Raw genomic sequence first — 22649 nt, forward strand, 5'->3', positions numbered from 1 at the left:
CCTTCCCAGCTAGCTGCTTGGCCCGGAGCAATCCAAGTCTAGTGCAGACTGGCTGGTGGGTGGGGCCTGGTCCCGGCACTAATAAGCTAAAAGGAGGATTCTGAAATGGCGTTTACCACCACCAGTGTCCTCGTGGCTGGATGAGCTCCCACAAATGGCTGCTGCCAGCGTCTGTGTCCCCAGGGTGAGTCCTAACTGCCTCCTGCTTCTCCGGGATAAGCAAGTGGGTCTAATCCAGCCTCCTTTCAAATTACTGCTTCTGCCCTGGGTCCCGGAAAGTGTGAGATTTTGTGCACGCCCTTTAAGTGTGGAGTCTCTTTCCCACAGCCTTCTGGCTCTTCCGAAAGGAAGCCCTACTGTCCTTCAAAGCCAAATGTCCTGGGGGCTCATCTTCCCAGTGCAGAACCCCTGGGCCGGGAAGTCCATTGTGACACTTGGACTCCTCACTCCTTGGGGAGAACTTCTGCAGTTGTGATTTTCCTCCGGTTTGTGGGTCACCTATGGGGGTGGGGACTCTGGGCAGCTGGTGCTGATATCTCTGAGGGGACACATTAGGCTGAGTCTAAGGGATGGGGGTGGGATCCTGAGAACTGGAATCCAGCAGCCACTGTCAGGAGCAAGAATCGTTGCTGAGGTGTTGCTGGCAGAAGCAAGAAGCAAGCAGGAAGGAGCAAGCCCTTTTGCTCCTCCAGCCTTCTCTTGTCCCTCAGCGCCCCCCGTTGGCAGAGCTTGCAAAATCAAAGTGTGGTTTGCAGGGTCCCTAACATTACATGGCTGAGAATAAAAAGGTGGATTTGGAACTGACAGATAATGGCTTAATAACCTACTCAGGTCAGTATAATTATTCTGATTTTAACACATGGGGAAACAGAGACGTAAGGCCACAGTGCTGGGAGAGGCAGAAGTCAGAATTTAAGATCAACTCGTTTACTGCCAAACCCCATTTACTTTGGGTTTTTCTAACTGTCAGCTTCGGACATGGTTAATATGCTGAGAAGGCACAGGTGAACATTTTTACTCCACACACACCTACGGTAAACCAGACAGCAGGCAGCTCTTAGAAATAACAGGCAGTGCTTCACGTGGATATGGTTGTTCAACACAAAGGATAACTCTAAAAATGACTTTTTAAAGAAAGTTAAATTTGGACTTGTGCTGAAAAGAAACTTTAGGTGAATGCATTTAAATAAGTTGTTGCTTCTACTTTGCAAACATTATTTAGACAGATTTTTATGGAATTGCAAATGTTCTAAAAAAACTGGCTTCATGCAGTCAAATCACTATTTGTTATGGTTTATAATTGCATTTTGAAATATAGACTGTACAGGAAGTACAGCTTAAGGCTATTTTATTGACATAAGTAAACTTTATTGATACAAATGAATATGCTTATATTACCCAAGAATATGCTATATTACTCATGAAAGCTAGCTTTAGCTGAAATGCTGAGTTCCTATAGTTTGCATAAACCATAAAAAGGATTGAAAAGGATTTTTAAATCATAAAAAGGATTTAAGTGAGTCCTAAGTTAAATATATCAGAAATTTAATTCAACATAAATTCTAATTGCAGATGTCAAATGTGTGGAATCTATTAGTGTTGAATTTATTGATGCATTTTGAATGTCCTTATTGATGTTTTTCTTTTAAAAGCAATTAATGACTTTTTTTAGTTGGTTTTATATATGTTCTCATTTCATATTGGAAACTCTCCTCTGAGCATCCCTTTTCTCAGCAGCAAAGTGAAAGTATTGCACTGCATTAGTGGTTTTCTCTAGGGCTTCTTAGAAGTATATTATGGATTGCATAGCTGTTGATTAAGTATAGCCAATTCTTGATTATGTCAGCCACGGGTGAGGGGGTGGGTGAGGGTTGGAGAAGCTTGGACAAAGAGAATGCTTGGGATGGCTCTTGTCCCCAGTCCCCACTTCAATTAGGATAGCTCCAGTTTTGTTGGCTTCATATATTAGAGTTTATTTAGAGAAAAATCTAAAAAGCAGTGTGTGAAAACTGATCGACTGTATGATCTGCAAAGCCCTTTGCAGGTGCGACATCACGTTGACACTACATAAATCATCCTGGGCTGCAGCCTCCATACGTCCCCTCTTCAGAGTCCCCTTATTTACCTCTGAAATGACTCACCTTTGACTGTAGAAGTAAAACAAATTACATTCGATGAACACAAAAATTCTAGAGCCAGTGTGCATTTTGACTGATCCTTGGTCACTAAGAAACATCCCCTCTACATGGCATTCTTGCAGTAGTAAGGGTTATTATTTTTTAAATCTATTTTAATTCTAGATTAAGGTTTTGCGCCATCTGCTGGAAGTATTTATTTTTGCAATACTACAGGAGAACTGTACATTTATTCTCAGAAGTATCTTTAAAAATATTTATTAATACTTAAAAAAATTGTAAAGTACATGTTTATTACAGCAAATGGATAAGTGTATAAAATAATAAAATGTAATACAAAAATCCAGAGATATCTACCGTCAATAGCTAGCGTTTTTTCTTTATACATACAAGAATATGTTATCATGAGGTTTGGTTTGTGTTTTGTGGGTTTTTTTGTTGAAGTATAGTTGGCTTACAATGTTGTGGTAGTTTCAGGTGTACAGCAAAGTGATTCAGTTATCCATGTGAGATATACATATATATATTCTTTTTCAGACTCTTTTCCATTATAGTTTATTGTAAGATATTGAATATAGTTCCCTGTGCTATACAGTAGTTCCTTGTTGTTTATCTATTTTATATACAGTGTGTATGTGTAGTGTGTATCTGTTAATCCCAAACTCCCAACTTATCCCTCCCCCCCAGTTTCCCCTTTGGTAACCATAAGTTTGTTTTCTATGTCAGTGAGTCTATTTCTGTTTTTTTAATAAGAAAAACACAAGTTTGAGATCAACACTATGCTGATTTAGGTTACAGCAGTAGTAAAAAGAGAGGACACATTACAGATATGAGATTCTTTGGGAGGGTGTGCTCTCAGGCCCCGTTGTGTGTGAACCTTAAGGTTTGCTTTGCCAATTATGCAAGGCAGGGATCTTACCGTCCAACTTAACTGGGCAGGGTGGGATAGACATAGGGTTGAGGGAGTGGGTTAGACCCAAGGAAAAGTGCATTATATTGCTCAGATTCCCAGGAAACAGATCCCCAGATTACTATTTCCAGCAATAAATGTGGCATTGCTCCTTTCTGTTACTGTTCTTGTATTGAACACCAATGTGCTAGTTGCTGTGACACATGCTATAGAATGAAGAAGTCTTATAGATGCTGCTTTGAAGTGAGAGAAGTCTATCATAAGAGATAAGTGTGTAGATTAATTAACTACAACACAAGCTTGGAGACATAGAAGCAGGGGTGCTTAACCTCATTGGGCAGGGAGACTGGGAGGAAAGCATTAAGTGGGTCCTGGTGGTGGGAACATTCCTGTCATTTAGGGTCAGGTTAATGAAGGATGCAGTGACAATGAGGCTGGGAAAGTAGACATAGGTCATGTCATCAAAGGCTGAGGATCACAGAGCACCACCAAATTGTTGGAGGAGGAAAGTGACATGGTGTAAGAGGATTTTAGGAGGACAACCGTGGTAGCGACATCTGGAGATATGAAGGACAGAAGGCAGAGAAACCAGGTTAGGATCCCAAGGTGACCTGCTAACTGTGGGGGTCTGAAACAGAGATAAAAATTCCTTATTCAGTGTACTTGGGAGACAGAGTACAGTCAGAAAACCACATCCCATGAATAATTACTGCTAAATAAAGTAAAATGTGGACCCAATTGTGAAAGCAATCTGAGAGCGAACGTATGTTTCTGTGGATCACTGACGATAGGCAGAGACTTCCAAAATGAAGTAGCAGACCCTGAGGAAAACTAGAAACACTTTCCTTGGAACTGAAAGCCTCAGACAGGCTTCCAGCACGTCCCTGGGGCCTGAGTGACAGAGAAAATGGGGCAGAGTTTGGTGGCACACAGACAAGCTACACTTGCTGTTGGAGTGGTAGGATGGGGGAGACAGGGTGGGTGGCAATCAGCCCTGCAGGTACTAGTATTGATCAATAAAAGAACTAGGGACATTCCAAGCTGAATTGCAAGTCAGGAGCACATGTGAAGCCAGAAAGAATGGCCTCCGTGCAAAGACCAGAGATCATCAGGAAGGATCAGAATGGAACCTATGCAAAGGCACTAGGAAGAAAGCAAAACCAAATAACTGATAAAAAATACATAGCAGGACAAATACACCATAAAGCGGAAGAAAATATGAACAAAGTTCTCCATGGAATAAAAAAAATTAGGAAACATTTCCTCTTTGAAACAAGAAATCAAATCAGAGATAGGATTCAGAAGAGAGATGATAAAAGGAGAGAAGAAGAGAAAAAGTAAACTGAGCTGGCTGAGACAAACCTACTGAGATTTATGTCCCCAAATGCTTATATTAGAAAAATAAGGAATCAAAATAAATGAGCTAAGCATACATCTTAAGACAATGGAAAAATAAAATTAAAATAGACCCAAAATAGAAGGACATGAGATAGAAAAGAAAGAGAGAAAGGAAGACAGACAGAAAGAAAGAAAGGGAAGAGAGAGCTTTTCTTTGACAAGATGAGAAACGTTGGAGAAGTAGTAAAACACTAGTACTAGGAATAAAAAGGGAGAGATAACTACAGATGCTGCAGACATAAAAGAAAACTTGATGCTATTATGAAAAAATTTATGTCAATAAGTTTGAAAACTTTGGAGAAATGGTTAAAGTTAAGGTCCTAGAAATATATGACCTACTAAAACTGTCTCAAGAAGGGGAAAAAAAAATCCCTCTAGATTCTCATTTGGAATCTACTTCTTTAACAGTAAAGTATGTATATCTTTTGTCTTATTAACAAATACAGTTCCATAATATCATTTTAATGGCTACATTGTATTATATAATTTTGTTTGATAATTAAGTCATTAAATTTTTACTCTCCCAACCTAGGAGCTCTATAACCTAGCAGTTATACAAGATGTGAATTTTTGCAATGAGCTTTGTCTTTTCTTAGAAGAAATTCCCCAAAGAGGAATTGCTGGGTCAAAGATGCCTGTTTTAAAGCTTTTGTTACACAACAAATGTCTATAATTTTTTTAAGGTGTGATGGGAAGGCATTCCTGGAAGAAAGAGTAACAGGAACGAATTTAGGTGCAGCAAATACGAAATGTGTTCTGAGAATGAAAGAGTTCACGAAGTGCCCTATGATGTTAGTAAATCAATTTAGTAGAGCAATATTAGCATAATATTAATTATGTTCTAGTAATAACAAATAAAATGCTAATAACAAATAATAGTAAATATATAATAATAGTAGTAAATATAATAGTAATATTGTAAAACAACTTAATATTTTTAAAAAGAAAATTGTTCACCTGTACAACATGTGCACTTATACTGATCTCTGTTCAGGTAAGAAATTGTGTAAAACCATCTTAATGGTTTTCCAAAACGGAGCTGCTGGGGGTCCTGAAGTTGCATAACTCTGCTAATTCTCCTCTCCCTTGCCTTATTTCAACTGCCCACCAACCGCCCTATTTTTGTCATTGTGAATGACATTCATCAGAGTCTATCTAAATACAAAGATGCTATTGCAGTGCACTTGGAGTTCAGCCTTACCGTAGCCAGGACAACCCCTCCCACCTCCCACTAATCTCTTCTCCTCCTACATACAGCTTTTGCTTGGAGCAGCTCCATCCTCCTAGAATGCACACCCCACTCCCTCTCTACCTGAGTTTTCCCTGTCCATTTTTTAAGATTAACTCAATTGCCACCTCTCCTTGGGAGCCCTTCTTGATACGTCTCTTCCCAGGGAAAACCAGCTGTTCCTCCACTGCCTCCACTGGCCCTGGCAGTGTCCTGAGCACGTGTGATGCACATCTTGTATTTATGTGTTTACCTATCTCCTTCTACTAGACTTGAGCTCTTTAAGGAGAAGAACCATGTCTTATTTGTCATTTTATTAGTGCCTACCAAGAGAGGTATTTAATCAGTGCTTGCTAAGTGAATGATTTGAAGAGTAGTCGTAATAGATCCCAGTGAGCACCTCCAGTGATGGAGCCACTGGTCCAAGTTCAGATTACCAGCTTCATTCACTGCTGACCCTTCACGGTGTTTCCCACTAGGAAGTTTGTCCTTTCAAAAGTACAACTCACTAGAGCTTCACAATGTAACAGTACCTTAATCAAACAAAAACCCCAGTGAACCTGTAATTCACCAGAGAGTAAGGATTTGTCTCTTTGACATCTTTCCAATAGAGGGTTGGACAAGCCCAGTGAGAGCCTGTTCAGTAGCTGCTTAGAAGGCTGCTAATGCATTTAAGAAGTTAAACTAGAGAGTTTCCTACCACAGCCCCTCCCTAGATTTTCATGACTCTCAAAGTCAGTGACTTTTTAATTATTTTATAAGCCACACCCTACATCACATTAAGTTTATTAAGATTATTTGGCTACAAGTAACAAATTTTCTTATATCCCCTTCTTTCTTACATGAGGGTAGTATATACTTTCTTACATGAAGGTTAAATACTCTTTTTACTATGTTATTTTCATTTAATAGTATACTCTGGAAATCACTCTATATCACTTCATAGAGATCTTCTTTATTCTTTCTTCACAGCCGTATAGTACTCTACATTTATGGTACATGTGGATGTACCATACTTTATTCAACCACTCCCCTGTGTCTGGGTATTCCAGTATTTCACAGTTTAAAAAATACTACAATAAATAAGCTTATGAGTGGTGTTATTTTTAAAGTAACAGTTGACCCTTGAACAATGTGGGGTTTGGGGTGCTGGCCCACTATGATGGCAAAATCCAAGTATAACTTGTAGTCAGCCCTCCATATCCAGAGTTCCTCTGTGTCTGAGGTTTTTCACAATCCACGGATTCAACCATCAGCAGATTTAACCATCCGTGGCTGGTGTAGTACTGTAGTATTTAATATTGAAAAAAAAAATTCCATGTATAAGTGGACCTGTGCAGTTCAAACCCATGTTGTTCAAGGGTCAACCATACAGTGTATGTTACAAATTCATATACAGATAGCTACAAACTGACAAATTAAATTATATAACTCATGAGCATAAAGAATTTTACTCTCCAGGAATTAACAGGTAACTGAGGAATGTTTTAGTATGTGAATCCTTAATTTTTAAAAAGCAACCAATTTTAAATTACATCAACTTAAGGTCTAGAAAACCTGAGAACATCTGAAGAGGAAAAAAAAAATTTTTCTTAGTCAAAGTCACGTCAGAGTGCAATAAATTCAGGACTAGCAAATTTAGCAAGGTATTATTAACTTTAAAAAGTACTCTTCCATCTTTTAAAATTATACGGTTATCTTTTTTAAAAATGATGTAAAGTTCCTCTGAAGATTTGCTACTTAAATCATTAGTTTGAAAAGCTATTAGATTTTATTTTTTTTTAGCCAGGTCTCTCCTTTATTTCTTTTTAATTGAGGTATAGTTAACTTACAATGTTGTGTTAGTTTCAAGTGTACAGCAAAGTGATTCAGTGATGCATGTGTGTGTGTATATATATATATATATATATATATATATATATATATAGTTTTTCAGATTCTTTTCCATTACAGGTTATTATAAGATATTGAATATAGTTCCCTGTGCTATAAAAAAAAAGGCCATTAGATTTTACTTGAGAAACTTGGAAATAACACAGGAAATTATTTTGCATAATTTATATTCTTTTTTTGGCTGTGCTGGGTGGCATGTGGGATCTTAGTTCCACAGCCAGGGATCGAACCTGTGCCCCCTGCATTGGGAGCGCAGAGTCTTAACCGCTGGACCGCCAGGGAAATCCCCTATGTTCTTTTCTAAATTGAAGAAATAAGAGGAATTATAACTTTCGAACTTGTGGCACATTTATTTCTTAGCACTTAAATTTTTTTAAAAGGTTTTCAGTTGGAACTTTTCTTGGTTGATCACAATCCTTATCCTTTAGAAGATTTTCCTCCAGTTTTAAGAGGATTACTGCCTTGTATTTGGCCCTTGATATGTTTGTTCTTTCTGTAGCATCTTGTGTGGTAAGATCTGTAAAAAGTACCTTCTCCTGTTAAGTGTGTAAGAATATTATTCAGCCATAAAAAAGGAACAAAATTGGGTCATTTGTAGAGACGTGGATGGACCTAGAGACTGTCATACAGAGTAAAGTAAGTCAGAAAGAGAAAAAATATCATATATATCGCATATATGTGGAATCTAGAAGACTGGTACAGATGAACCAGTATGCAAGGCAGAAATAGAGACAGATGTAGAGAACAAATGTATGGACACGAAGCGGGGAAAGTGGGCGGTCAGGGTGTGGTGGTGGATTGAATTGGGAGATTGGGATTGACATATATACACAAATATGTAAAAAATGGATGACTAATAAGAACCTGCTATATAAAAAAATAAATTAATTTTTTTAAAAAAGAACAAGAATAAAGCTAAACGTTGGCCAAAGCATGTATTTTTGTAAGGTGTGATTGACTGTGGAAAAAGTCTGGTAGGATTTTTACCTGATTCAAGGTTTATCAATCCTTACTTGGCAAGATGGAATTGGCAGTTCTTAAATGGCAAGATGACACATTTTTGATGCGCAGAATTTATCGCGTAATCTCAAAAATATAGCTTTTGCCTAATGGTTTTAAAGTTCAGGTCAAACATACTTAATTCTGGTACCCCCTTAAGGTTTTGCATCACTGCCAGATGGATTGCAAGCTCTTAAAACTGAAGTTTTTGTTTCCTTTCCTTGTTTTTGCTGCAAAAGTAATTAAGAATGAAACGGCGGTTTTTACCTTATAATTCACAAATGAATGAGATGGGTATTAACCTGCCTGGGAAGTGGTTTTAATGACTCACAGCACAATAGCTGAGTCCTGGTGGCAGAGGACAGTGATTAGAGGGCTGTAATTTAGAGATTAATATGTCTTAGTCGCAGCTTATAAAAGTGCTTTAGTTTTCTCCTGGGACAACCCAGTTTTTTCCTAAATGGTTTTTAGTTTAAATATATAGATGCAATATCATATATATGCAATATCGTGTATATTTTTTATATGCAGTACTTACAGTGTAATCTCAGAAACATAGCAGTTACTTAACGGATGTAAAGGTCAGGTCAAATATATTGAATTCCGGCACCACCTTCAGGCTTTATATCATTGCCTGATGGGTTGGAAGCTCTTGTAACTGACGATTTTGTTTCCTTTTCTTGTTCTTTGCGAGAATACTACATATACGTACCTATAATGTGTGTGTGAGTGTATATATACTGGGCGATTTACACTGAAGTATAAAAATAGCCGGGCAGCAATTGGCTGTTAACATTAGTTGAATATCTGAAGTCGAGATACGACACCGAGCAGTACAGTCAAATTGTAAACTCTAGATTTGTTGCTTATTGCAGATGCAAGATGGATGAGCAGACGAATGATCATTCCCTGATTTCATATGATTTTAGATAGACTCATGGTGGAAGAGAGAGCTAGCAATTACACTCACCTCCCACCCGCTCCGTTTTTCTACCTCTCCTCCTCTCAGCCACTATTACAAGAGTTAAGGAGCACCTTAGGGGCCTTCTGACTTTTCCTCCGGAGGGTTCTATAGTTTCTCAGCAAAACAAAGGAAACAAGGCTCTACAGTTTCTCTTTTTGTCCAGTATTCTTCCCTTCTTTGTCAACCGACTTAAAGGTATGTGTACTTTCTCTTTACAGCCCACCGCTTCAGCTTGGCAAGGCAACTCTCATTAAGAAGTAGGCACTAACGAAACTGTGAAAGTCATCATTGGAAAGACGCTCCTTTTCAAATGATGCGCTTAAACTTGATTTCCTCCGAGGCTGGTAGAGAGAGAAGAGGCAAAAGCTGGTCACGGAATGTTGACTCTGAATGATAATTGCCATATTAATGTGTTGTAGTTAAGAGCAGAAGAGAGTTGGGGTTCTTTTTGTTGCAGGCATGAAACTGAAAACTAAGAAATGAGCATAAAAAGACGCTAGGGATCTAGAAAAAAGGACCTCCACACTTGAAATATGGGATGAGTGGTTTTGAAGTATATTTATCAGGACAATGCTGAATGTATATTTATCAGCATAAGGCTGAAATGGCCCAGGCTGCTGTCTCATAAAAGAATTTTCTTCCTTCTCTGCTTTCCATCGATGGGGCAGAGTAAGCAGACAGGTTTCTGTTTTTTATAATCCTTAAAGTTGCAAGGAAGAATTTAAATGCATAATTCAAGAGATCCAGATTATAAGTGAGGTGTGAGTAGAGAGGCCCTCGGGGATGCCGATCTGTAACTGACCCAGAAGAGCCCTGCAGGGGCTTTGGTTTCAGAGCTACCCCAGACTGTTGCCTTCCTGGCGTTAGCAAAAAAAAAAAAAAAAAAAAGCAATGATATGGTTGCATAGCTTATCAGATTCTCTGCTGAGTGCATTTCAAATTATTTTAAATCTATGATAGTGTTTTCACATTATTTTACATTGAGCCACAGAAGGGTGTGTGTGTGTGTGTGTGTGTGTGTGTGTGTTTTGGCAAATCCAGCAATAAAAGTATTCCTAGGAATCTTTACACACTGCAAATAAAGTTGTTTCTAAAGCATTAACATTGTTTATCTAAAAACACTCTCAAAGGCTTGGGTCAAAATTACTTTTAATCCTTACAGACAAATGGCAGTGGAGATTTTGTTGGAGGTTACGAGTTTTGTGGCTTTGAAAACAGTTGAATCATCTGGGAGGGAGCAGCAAGGGAATGATTTAATTGATCACCAGCACAGCAGTTGTTTCTCTTCCAAATATGTCCCTGGTGGGATTTGGCTCACCTGCCAATTATCTTAGTGATCTGTCATTTTTACCAGGGATGGGAACTGAGGCTAGAGACAGAATGAGATTGAAATAGCTTGACTCTCTCCTGCAAGGGCTTTGAATGACAATATGCATGTGTGTTTTACTTCTAAATATTTTCTGAGGGGTGTCTGACAGGTAGTGTCTCTGAATAAACCCCTTTATCTGCTACTGAGTAAAAGTGGAGACCAACTTCTGAGCAAGCGTTTAAACTGAATGCTTTTCCTCTTTTGATAATTTGCTAGTGTCCTTAGGGATCAAAGTAGAAAAAATACTCCACCTTGTGCAAGACACCATCTGCTTACATAAATTCAACCTTACGGTGCTGGAGGCCTCCTGAAGATAAGGGTAAGTGCTTACGGTGTGAGTCATTTTACTGCATTTCCCTGGATGACCTGTGCCTCAGAGTGAGCAGGAAGGTGGGGCTCTGGACCCAGTGCTGTTTCTAGGGTGACCTAGTTCCTGAGGCCTCATAGAGTGTGGAACTTGCCAGGGTTCCAGATCTGAGGTTTAAAGGTAAACATAATTCAACCATGCTGGCTCCTATATGTGTGTAAGTAAGTCAACTACTTCATCCGATTCCTAACCTGAGAAACTGGAGAAAGGCCTGGCTGTATAGGGTCTTTCCCAGGCAGCATTTTCTGAAGGCATTTTCCAGGATGACTTTGTCTACGTGTGACTCTCTTCTTTCCGGCTGACTTCCAAATCCAATCCGGAGGTCAGATGTGGCTCATGTGTCTGAGATGGGAACCTTCTTCCCAGCACACTTTGGAGGTGTGTGCTATGACAGAGGAACTGGACGAGGCAAACTGGAGATGATCATCTAAATGCATCGTCCCCTGTTCCTAGTCCAGGCTTCATTTTGAACAAGCTCTGTGGGGTCACTTAGCAACAGCCTATGTAGAGATGGAGGTCATCATTAAAATCAGTCTTGAAGCAGTGTAACATCCCCAAGACAGCTTAGTTTGGGAGGTCAGACGAGTCTGGATTTTAAACCCCTGTGGCCTAAATGATCTTTCTGGGCCTCAGTTTTCTCATCTGTAAAATATTCAATAGAAATAACAGTACCTAGTTCAGAGCGTTGCAGTGGAATTAAATGAAATAATATATGTAGAACGGTTAGCAAAGTGCTTGGCACATAGTAGGTGGCTAATAATTAGCATTATTAGCATAATATTTATGAAATATGAATTGAGTACTAACAAAGTAGTAGTTCTAGGGGGAGATAAAGGTATAAGACTGCTTCCAGAGCTAAATTTCTAATAGAGGGAGAAACTTGCACGTGAGAGTTGAACTGACCACAGAAGGAAGATGAGTGTCGCAGCCAAAATGCACTCCAGTGCTACTCAAAGTTCCTGTTCATGGTGAATCAAGGTTGGGCCAGATCGGAAATCAGTGAACTGCCTCCTCCAGATAGATAGTCTTGCTCTGGAGGAAAACATCAGCTAAACTACCCAATGTACCCAGTGAAGTGTCTGACATCCATTCTGGCCCAAGCCTGGTGCTAAACTGTTGCCCCATCCTTGGGCCATACTTTAAGGATGGCTGCCCTTGGAGTCTGTGTTATGTCTGCCACATGGGGGCGCTGCTTCTCTTTGGGCTAGACTAGATTGTGGATTTTTACAGGCAATCTGACATATGTTAGGACAAAACAGAGGGCTGGTTAATTTGATGTCATACACTTTGTGTTTCATTAAATGCAATTCCCCAGGATATACCATACTGCTTCCAGCCCTATCCTTGAAAATGAGCATCTTCTACAGCCAGGAGCTGTTGTTTCTCATCACCATGATCAATGAGGTGGCAGCAGTGGGTTCTCTCTGCCTCTTTGCAAGGGTTCTTAATCTTATTTTTGTGTGTCATGGACTCCTTTGGTCAGCTGTTATATCTATGGACCATTTCTCAGGATGATAGTTTTTTTCAGAATGATGGTTTTAATCATATAAAATAAAATCTGTAAGGTTACAAGGGAAACCAATTATATTGAAATACACTTACCAAAATGTTAAAAAGAATTTATGATGGTGATATATGTTTTATTATCAACATATCAAATAAGATCTAGCGGCAGGTCTAAGATCTACCATCATTTTGAAGATGAGTGTCAATAACGTTTTGACATATCTACAACAACTGTAATGGGTTAAAAAAACATCAATCAAGGGGCTTCCCTGGTGGCACAGTGGTTGAGAGTCCGCCTGCCGATGCAGGGGACATGGGTTCGTGCCCCGGGCCGAGAAGATCCCACATGCCGTGGAGCGGCTGGGCCCGTGAGCCATGGCCGCTGAGCCTGCACGTCCGGAGTCTGTGCTTCGCAACGGGAGAGGCCACGACAGTGAGAGGCCCGCGTACCGCAAAAAAAAAAAAAAAAAAAAAAATCGGTCAAAAGTGCTACTCAGACTATTGTGGTTTGTTGTTTGCCTTATAATAAAAGGCAATGCCAGAATTTCAGTTAGAGGTTAGTGAAAATAAATATGTGTTCTCTATTCATCCAAGTTCAAGAGCCCCCTGCTTTCCTTCTCTGGTTAAGAACCCCTGCCTGGGAAATGCCAAGCAGGGAAAAAAGGGAGTTCTGAACCATTTTATTACTTTTCCTGGGACAGATATTTTGGGTTCCTAGTAAAATCCAATTACAATTTCAGGCCCTGGTGAAATTCTATTATAATTTCCATTTGCTTTATTCAGAATATGAATAAATACGAGTAAGTTTTCCCCCAAATCTATATTTGGAGACCTACATTTCATGAAGGACTTAACCAAAGGCATCTTGGGTGGAGGATTTGCATAAAATATTCATTTCTCCTAATGCAGTTAAATGGATGCTCTTTCAGAAGATTTTCTTGCTTGCAAAGATGATCATAAAGTCATATCTATTCCCACGTGGAAGAAAATTTGTTACATGAAGAAGCTAGAAGGTTTAGGGCCCCGTTGGGGGCAATTTTCTTGAGGAAGCTTCAAACAGAGCCCAAGAGTGAAAGGAACCTTCAAGGATCAGATGATGGGGAGGCTTCTTGGAGCAGAGAGATAAACCAGAGTTCAAAGGGGAAGGAATGAGTTAGGTAAGAGATGGGAGGGATGGTAACAGGAGTGGGGCGGTCAGTAGCTTTGGCCCAAGGTAAGGAATGCAGGGAGGTGAGCCTAGACACGTTGCTGGAGTCGGTTTTGATAGACCTTCACTGATACACCAGGGATGTGGGATGTTACTGACAGAGGGGAGTCACGGAAGTCCTTGCATAGGAATAAGATAAAGACATTTCTGGTTTAGGAATATCAACATGACCACAATGTTTTAGATAAATTTGGGGTAGGAAGAAATTATGGGCAATAGTTTTAGGATCAGATGGCAAAACTGGATGAAGAAAATTATACCTATCCTAATATCTCCCATAATTGCCTAAGGATAGGATTCACCTGGAGAACTTATTCATTATACAGATCACCACGATTTTCCTCTGCAAATGATAACCCCAGTAGGGCTGGCATTTGACAGGGAATTTATCATTTTTAAAATAGCTCCATGTGATTTCATCTCCAGACAACTTGGAAAATGCTCCCTGGGAATGTGTGGCTGATCAGATGTGAAATTGCATGTGACAGTGTCAAAGCAAAAACTGCGCCAAATCAAGTGAAACAGGCAAAGTAGATTTTATTCAAGGCTGTCATAGGGAAGGAAAGCCAGGACTCAGTCTGAGCTCAACTCCACTGAAATAAAAGGTGGGAATAAAATACTAGAGGACTTTAGGGGAGAGATTGATCCCTGGGATGTGTTGGGCACATTGAGTAATTCCTGAGCTTGCAAATGTTTTTCTCTGTGATTAGGTCACCTGTGTTTGCTAATTGGCACTCACCATTCCACCAATTAGCAAGTTAGGTTTCTACCTTCCCACAGAGACTGGCAAATAGGAGCCCAGCCTTTCTGGCTGATTACATTTCAAAGGGATGGTTCCTAGCCCTTGAGAAAGACCTTCTGGGGTTATAAAACTGGCTGGGGCTGGGAGAAGATTTACATCTCAATGGAGCAGAGAAAGAATTTACGATGACATGTTTTCTGAAGTAAAGGATCTAAGAAAAGGGAGGTCAAGGCAAAGAGTCAGGAGAAGGCTGAAGTTTAGTCAAACTGAGGGGAACGATAAGCCCATCTTGGTCAAGGGTAAGGTACTACTGCTACTATGACTACTACTGCTGCTATCTTTAGGGTGGCTTCTCCCTGATACAGAATGGAAAGGAAGAATCAATGCTAGGAATGGTAGGAAAGAAAAATCAACACGTCTTCCTAACCTAATGTTGGGAACTGGAGCGGAGGATACAGAAGAGTGAACAATCCGTGTCTAGCGGCCCTAGACATAGGGAGAATGGAGAATTGGAATTCTCAGTTGGAATTGGAATTGGTGGAATTGGAATTTCCAGTTGGCAGGCAGAGTGGCGGTGCCAGATGAACTGGTCAAGCGTAACGCTCAGGTCCTTTGGTAGAAACAGCGCCCTGCACTCAGCACAGGTAGTTGACAAGAGACGGGAGAGGCAGCAGGGCTGCGGAAGCCTCCTCTGGCTCGTGGTCCTTTCTGACAGAACACTGCAGAGCAGGCTGGACTGTGCATTTGTGATTGTCAACCTGTGTTAGCTTCACCTGACACACACACACACACACACACACGTACGCATCTTGTATGTGTGTGTGTGTATGTATACACATATAGAAGTATTTAAAAGTAAATTACAGAAGGGTAAGCTGTGACAAAGCGAGAGAGAGGCATGGACATATATACACTACCAAATGTAAGGTAGATAGCTAGTGGGAAGCAGCCGCATAGCACAGGGAGATCAGCTCGGTGCTTTGTGACCACCTAAAGGGGTGGGATAGGGAGGGTGGGAGGGAGGGAGACGCAAGAGGGAGGAGATATGGGAACATATGTGTATGTGTGGCTGATTCACTTTGTTATAAGGCAGAAACTGACACACCATTGTAAAGCAATTATACTCTAATAAAGATGTAATAAAAACTAAATTACAGGCATTTAAGCAGCTGAGTTTTATGGAAAACTGATGACTTCCATTTAGCACACGTTGTGTTCGAAATTTGTCAGAAAACTTGGTTGAGGAGGTTGGAGCTTTTAGAGGCATCCTGGGCAATGATTTCTGAAAAGGTTATAATGAAACCATGGGAGCGGAGAAGATTTTCACAAAGTTACTGGGGATGTACTACGACATTAACGTATCTTCTTCTCTTTCAAGGGAATAAGTGTAAAGGAGGAAGAACGGAGATCTAAGAATTCCTAGTCCTCTTGGGCAGGAGTGGCTGGTCCCAGGGTTGCCTGCTCCAGTGAGGTCTCTGATGCTAAGAACTGTAAAAGGTACAGTTGATTTGCTCATGGAAGTTGATTTGCTCATGGAACACCAGCCTGAGCAGAGCATCAGTACAGTGTTCTGGGGGAGTCAGATGCAGGATTTAAGAGTGAGTGGTAAAAAAAAAAAAAGAAGCCAGGGGAGAAAATGGCTTTTCTAGTAAGTCTGGTTTTTAAAGAAAGTAAGATGTAGGGAGAGAGCAGGAAAGTCACAGGATTAAGTTACTTGGGATATGTGATATTAATGTGTTTTACTTTTTTCCAGTTACTTTTTTTAGTGATCAGAAATGAGTGAACAATCAGAAAAAAACAATTCCACGCAAGAGAGACATGCAGGTCAAAGTTCTCCTGAGAAAAACTGTCAAATCGGACAGAAGCAACTGGTATGGCTCGTGAATACTATGATTCCATGGTATTTGGGGAGTTCGCAACTTGGGGATCTCTGAGATGCCCCAGATTTGGGTGGGAAGGTAGGCCCCATCAGGAATCCACAGGAAGGATCTCTGCTCCTTAGTGCTTCTCCTGTCTTCACCCCGCTTTCATGAAGCTGGTCTCATCTTACCTGTCTCCTCTGTGCCTCTCAGTCCCCAGCATCCTGTGCAATAAAATCCTACCCTTGGAGTAGAAAATTTGTAGAGAATATGGTCAAATATTTTTATTTAACAAATCCTTGGGGTTTTTTTCCCCATGATATGCTAGTACCTGTTCTAAAGCTTGGTATATGTTAATTCACCTAACCCTTATCACAAGATACCGTTGTTAACCCATTTTGCAAAAGAAGAAACCACGGCTTAGAAGAAGGAGGAACTTGCTCAAAGCACTCCAGTAACAAGTGGCAGAGCCAAGATCTGAACAGAGGCATCTAAACTCTTGCTTTGCTACTGAGAATAATAGTAGATCGTGCTAAGTTGTGTTTATTGAGCAGCTATACCTAAATACAGGATCATTTCATAAGGTTGTTTGTAAAACAAACCCATACACACAAACCAAAATGAAATTTTAAAGAAACATACCTATATTATTTTAGACTGACTAGACTATTATTAAGCTAAAGAAACTGCAGAAAAGCCCGAGATTCTGTTACTAACTTGTTACCTTGAAATTCATACATTGAAAGTTTCCCTTTGGTTTCGAAATGTAGTATTTCATATATGTGTTAGCCTAAGTGTTTGGGGGCCACTCAGATTATTTTCTTCTAAAATCCTTCAGAGGAGCATTCCCTTCACTCCTGACATATGTGCTGTATGTTCAAAATTAATTATCAGGACTGATTGAAGTATCTTTATTGCTTGTCTTTCCAATTAGGCCCCATTTAATTTCAAATTATAAATATCCCCAAACAGAGACTTGTGAAAATGTCCACTAACATGCTATTTTGTCATTCAAGCCAGATTTTCTTCTTGCAGTCTGGCTTTGACTGAGAGGGGATCCTTCAGGTGGCTGCATTCTGCATCAGAGCCCTGATGGGGTCCACACTCCCAGGGCAGTGAGTGCTGAGATGCCCTAGAGCACTGCAGGGGAGGGTTGTGTGTACTGTGTGTTCTCACTGTGTTTTGAGATACTTTACCTGGGCGGAAGGGCTTTTACTCCCTTGTCATTATCCACCGTAAAATGGTAATTCTGACTTTCATCCCCAGCAGATTTGAGAAGCCAAGGGGTGTTTTGCAGGTATAAAGGGAATTCTTCTGTTCCCCCTTGATTGTTTTTTATTTTTTTTATTATACATAGTTTTACACTATGTATTTGTTTATTCAGAAAGAATGACCTAATTTGAAAAGTTTTACAACATCTTTTGAAACTTAATCTGATTAAATTGTTTATTACTCTAGCTAAAACAACTAAGCTTTCATGCCATTATGGTAAAAGTTACAGACACTTCATTTTGATTCTGTGTAAAGCAGATAAAATTACCTGGTTCTTACTACTAATATATTTTATTTGTTTATTTGTTTCATAGCAACAGATAGAGCGACAGTTAAAATGCTTGGCATTTCAAAATCCCGGACCACAGGTAGCAGACTTTAATCCTGAAACAAGGCAGCAGAAAAAGAAAGCACGAATGTCAAAGATGAATGAGTATTTTTCTGTAAAGTACAAGTAAGATCATGATTTATTATATTTAATCCGTGGGATTACAAAATGCATGAATTCTCCTTGACAAAGCAATTAAATGTTGCCACTTTTTTATTACTTAAAAATGTATTTTCTAAAGTACAGTATCACCCCTTATGTCTGGAAGTTAGCAATTTCAAGAAATAGACTATAATCTCCAACTAGGCATCAGTTTTTTTTGTGTGGTTTTTTTTTTTTTTTTTGCGGTACATGGGCCTCTCACTGTTGCGGCCTCTCCCGTCGCGGAGCACAGGCTCCGGATGCGCAGGCTCAGCGGCCATGGCTCATGGGCCCAGCCGCTCCGCGGCATGTGGGATCTTCCCGGACCGGGGCACGAACGCGTGTCCCCTGCATCGGCAGGCGGACTCTCAACCACTGCGCCACCAGGGAAGCCCAGCCATAGAAGTCAGTTTTTTAAAAACAGGCTTCAGAAGTCCTTGCACTAGAATAATGGCTGTAGTAGGAGAGATGATTAAAAGTAAGAAAGATGTGCATTAGAAGGAGAAATAATATAACCATGGGAATGAATTCCAGTATCAGATGGGCAGAGAAGTATCATAAATTCAATTATTGCTAGCACACCAGAGGCATAAATTAAGCAGACCATCAAGGAAAAGGTTGATATATTTGACTACATTAAAATTAAGACTTTATGCCCTTTAAAAGACATTCTAAAAATAATGAGAGACAAATCACAAGGTGGGAGAAGTTATTTATGATCTAAAAGATCAGTATCTAAAATATATATGAATCAATAAGAAAAAGATAAACATCCTAAGAGAAAAACGAAGCCAACAATGAACAGGCATTTCATAGAAGAAAAGGCTAGTGAGCACTCAGGATGCTAAACCTTAGTCATTGGTACAGTATGGGGAAGTGCCCCCCCGACCAGATGGGCAAAGAGTTCAGTCTTATGATATCACTGTTCATGAAGCTATGGGACATGAATTAGGTGTAAAATAGTACAGCCTCTTTTTTTTTTTTTTTTTTTTTTTCCGGTACGCGGGCCTCTCACTGTTGTGGCCTCTCCCGTTGTGGAGCACAGGTTCTGGAGGCGCAGGCTCAGTGGCCACGGCTCATGGGCCCAGCCGCTCCGGGGCATGTGGGATCCTCCCGGACCGGGGCACGAACCCGTGTCCCCTGAATCGGCAGGCGGACCCTCAACCACTGTGCCACCAGGGAAGCCCTGTTTTAAAACAGCTTGGCATTACCTATGTACCTTGTGACCTAACATATTCACTCCTGGGTGTATATCCTGCAAAAACTCATACATGTACAATAGGAGACACGTTCAAGAAATTCATAGCATCCCTGCAATAGCAAAGAAAATAAAGTAGTAATAATCCAAATGCCCACCCATAATGGAAAAGTTAAGTAGCTGGTATATTTGTACTGTGGAATACATATAGATGTGAAAATATCTGAAAACAGCTACATGTGCCACCATGGATGAATCTCAAATCATGATGTCGAATTAAAAAAGCAAATTACAGAAGGGAAAATGCGGTGCGCTTGGAGATACATACACATATGGCATAATGAAAAGTAAAACAAGGAGATGACTTTTATGATATCAAGGTGTGGTTCCTTTTGGCTGAGTGGAGGGATACAACGGATGGAGCATGAAGAGGTTGTCAAAGGCGTGAAACCTCTTTATTAAGCTGGGATATGTGGAAGTGTGTTTTATTCTTTATCTCTGCATGTATGTTTTGTACACTTTGTGTACCTATGATAGCTCAGAACTATATAGAGTATAGCATCAGATGGGCAGGAATCTGTAAGATTTGTGTCTTGATGTCTGAGTAAAGGCAGGGAGTATTTGGGTGAAGGCACAGGGAGAAGGACAGAGTCTGACCTAGGCTCTCTGTTGGCTGCATGACTCCCCATTCCCATAATACATTTCACACCTCCTTGTCTGTTGACATCTGCATTTCCTGGTGGGTGAAGGAACTCTCATGCTTCAGATGAAGTTCTTCAAATGTCAATCCTCATCAGAAAGGCTGTCCTGCTACAGTAAGATAATCAGGCAAGTCTGCATAATGATCCTTAACCTTCCCCGCTTTATTGGGAGAGGGAAGAGGATGGAATAGCATTACCTAACAGGAAGGGAAGGAGGTGTTATGCCTGCTTGGGGGCCAAGGGTGCAGAAGGTCATAACTTCACAGCCTTTTCTGACTTCAACTGGTCCTAATGGATACAGGCTCTACACAGGTACTTTTGTCGTTCTCAGGGTTTCAAGCAGCTCAGTACTGAAGGATTTATTTCAAGATGGTTTGATTTTGAGAAGGTGGCAGAATCCTGGTGAAAGCCTTTCGCTTCCTGGACTTGTAGAGGCCGACAGGGGCAGTGTCAGGGCACAAAGCACGGTGTACTCACTGGTACAGAACTTCCTGCTGTCACTCAGAGTTTATGACACCTTCTGCCCCCCACACTGGGTAAAAAAAAACAGAATCAGAAAGGGACAGAAGCAGTGGTATGAGAAGACTGTTAGCAGAGGAATTTTCAGTTTGCTTGTTTTTGTTTTTATTGATGTTGGTATAGTAACAGACAATTCCAATGCTTCTCTTGAGTCATTCAAAATGTGACTGTATTCACTGTAGTGCTTCTTCTTTTCTCTCTTTTTTTTTTAATTGAAGTATAGTTGATTTACAATGTTGTGTTAGTTTCAGCTGTATATAGTGCTTTTTCTTAAGAAAGGAAAAATGGATGTAATTTATCGGGGGAAATTCCATCAAGGATGGTTATATTTTTAAGTAAAAACTTGTAGAAGGAAATTTTAATAGCCTTTAATCAGCTATTCCTCAAAATTTGCTTAGGTGGGATATTACATTCCCCAGCATGCTGGAAAAAACGAAGCCTTACTCTAGGTGACAGCCCTGACTGCCTTGGTAATTGGTGCATATTGACTGAATTTCCCAGGACATGTTGCCTTATAGCATTCTGAAGTGTTGCTGGACCATCTTTAGGGTGCTGCTTCCTCAGAGTAAAGGGAGCCTACCTGGGAAGATTGCTACACAAGAATCTATTCTCAATGTTGAGGAAAACTGCACTGTCCTGTTAGTGTCATTCTTTTCCTTTGCAGAGTTATGAAGAAGTATGACAAAAGCGGCAGGCTCATCTGCAACGATGCTGACCTGTGCGATTGCCTGGAGAAGAACTGCCTGGGCTGCTTCTACCCCTGCCCCAAGTGCAACTCCAACAAGTGTGGCCCTGAATGCCGCTGCAACCGCCGCTGGGTGTACGATGCCATCGTCACTGAGTCTGGGGAGGTCATCAGCGCGCTGCCCTTCAACGTTCCCGACTAGGAGCTGCCCTCGTGGTCTGATCGGTTTCTTCTTTACCTTTAAGGCAACCTCTTTCTCTTGGGTGAATTTTAGGGCTGGGGGAAAATGTTTTAAAAAATTTACTTAAGACTCATGTTCTGCGAAGCCATAGAACAGTAGGGAATGGGCCATCCTTCTCTAACCTTCCTGCTGTGACCTCCTCTCAAATTCCTCTCCTTGTAACCCAAGAGAGTGCCCATAGATGGATATCAGCACCGACACCTCCATCACTACTTTGCTCTCAGATTAAAAATCCCTTTCCTCTTTGCTGGTATCTTAGGAAATGGAGTCTGAAGATCTTCAGAATTCTGTAGCTGGGAGCTTGTCTTGACATAGAACATAGAATCATACATTTATAATAGCTAGTTACCCTTAGAATCTTACACATCACTAGTTCTAAATCAGAATTGTTATTTGGCTTGAAAAAAACAAAACCTTGTGACTTAGCATACCAAGTCTCATTTTTTTATTGCATACCCACAGTCTCATTTTTTTATTATTGATATTTTAATAATATTAAAATGCAATGTAATACTTGGCAATATTTTTATTAGAAACTTGTATTTTATTTATGAAATGGAAACATTAGGACTTGAATATCCTAAAAGCCAGTGGTTTACATTGTTTTTTATTTCAGGATCAGTATTTCAGAATATTTTTTCAAAAGGAGGAAACTTAAGTTATTATATGAAAGCACATTGTTGTGTGTTGGCTAATTGAGAGCCTTGATACCTAGTTGACTAGATACATGATGTGGTCTTTTTCAATTCTGATACATTGTAGGAGGTTTATAGAATCTTCCACTCAGCCTTCTTTGAATTTGTCTTTATGAGTCCTGTTTACCCTAACTCAGTGGTTCTCATCCTTCAGTGTACATCAGAATCACCTGGAAGACTGGTTGTATGGTAGATTTTTCTGCCCCACCCACAGAGTTTCTGATTAGGTCTGGGGCAGGGGTCAAGAATTTTATTTCCCAGGTGATGTTGATGCCACTGCTGTGGGGACTTG

General features: G+C 40.3%; 1 protein-coding gene across 1 annotated transcript; it reads left to right on the forward strand.

Annotated features, from left to right (window-relative positions):
* Positions 1–100: 100 nt before the first annotated feature.
* Positions 101–22061, forward strand: ARL14EPL (ADP ribosylation factor like GTPase 14 effector protein like). Its single transcript, XM_060146198.1, has 5 exons — positions 101–184; positions 16097–16215; positions 16472–16589; positions 18164–18303; positions 21401–22061. Exons 3-5 carry the CDS (start codon positions 16494–16496, stop codon positions 21621–21623), a joined length of 459 nt encoding a protein of 152 aa, XP_060002181.1. The 5' UTR covers positions 101–184; positions 16097–16215; positions 16472–16493; the 3' UTR covers positions 21624–22061.
* The last annotated feature ends 588 nt before the right edge of the window (positions 22062–22649 follow it).

This window comes from Lagenorhynchus albirostris, chromosome 3 (genome assembly GCF_949774975.1).
Source record: "Lagenorhynchus albirostris chromosome 3, mLagAlb1.1, whole genome shotgun sequence".
Lineage (NCBI taxonomy): Eukaryota > Metazoa > Chordata > Mammalia > Artiodactyla > Delphinidae > Lagenorhynchus > Lagenorhynchus albirostris.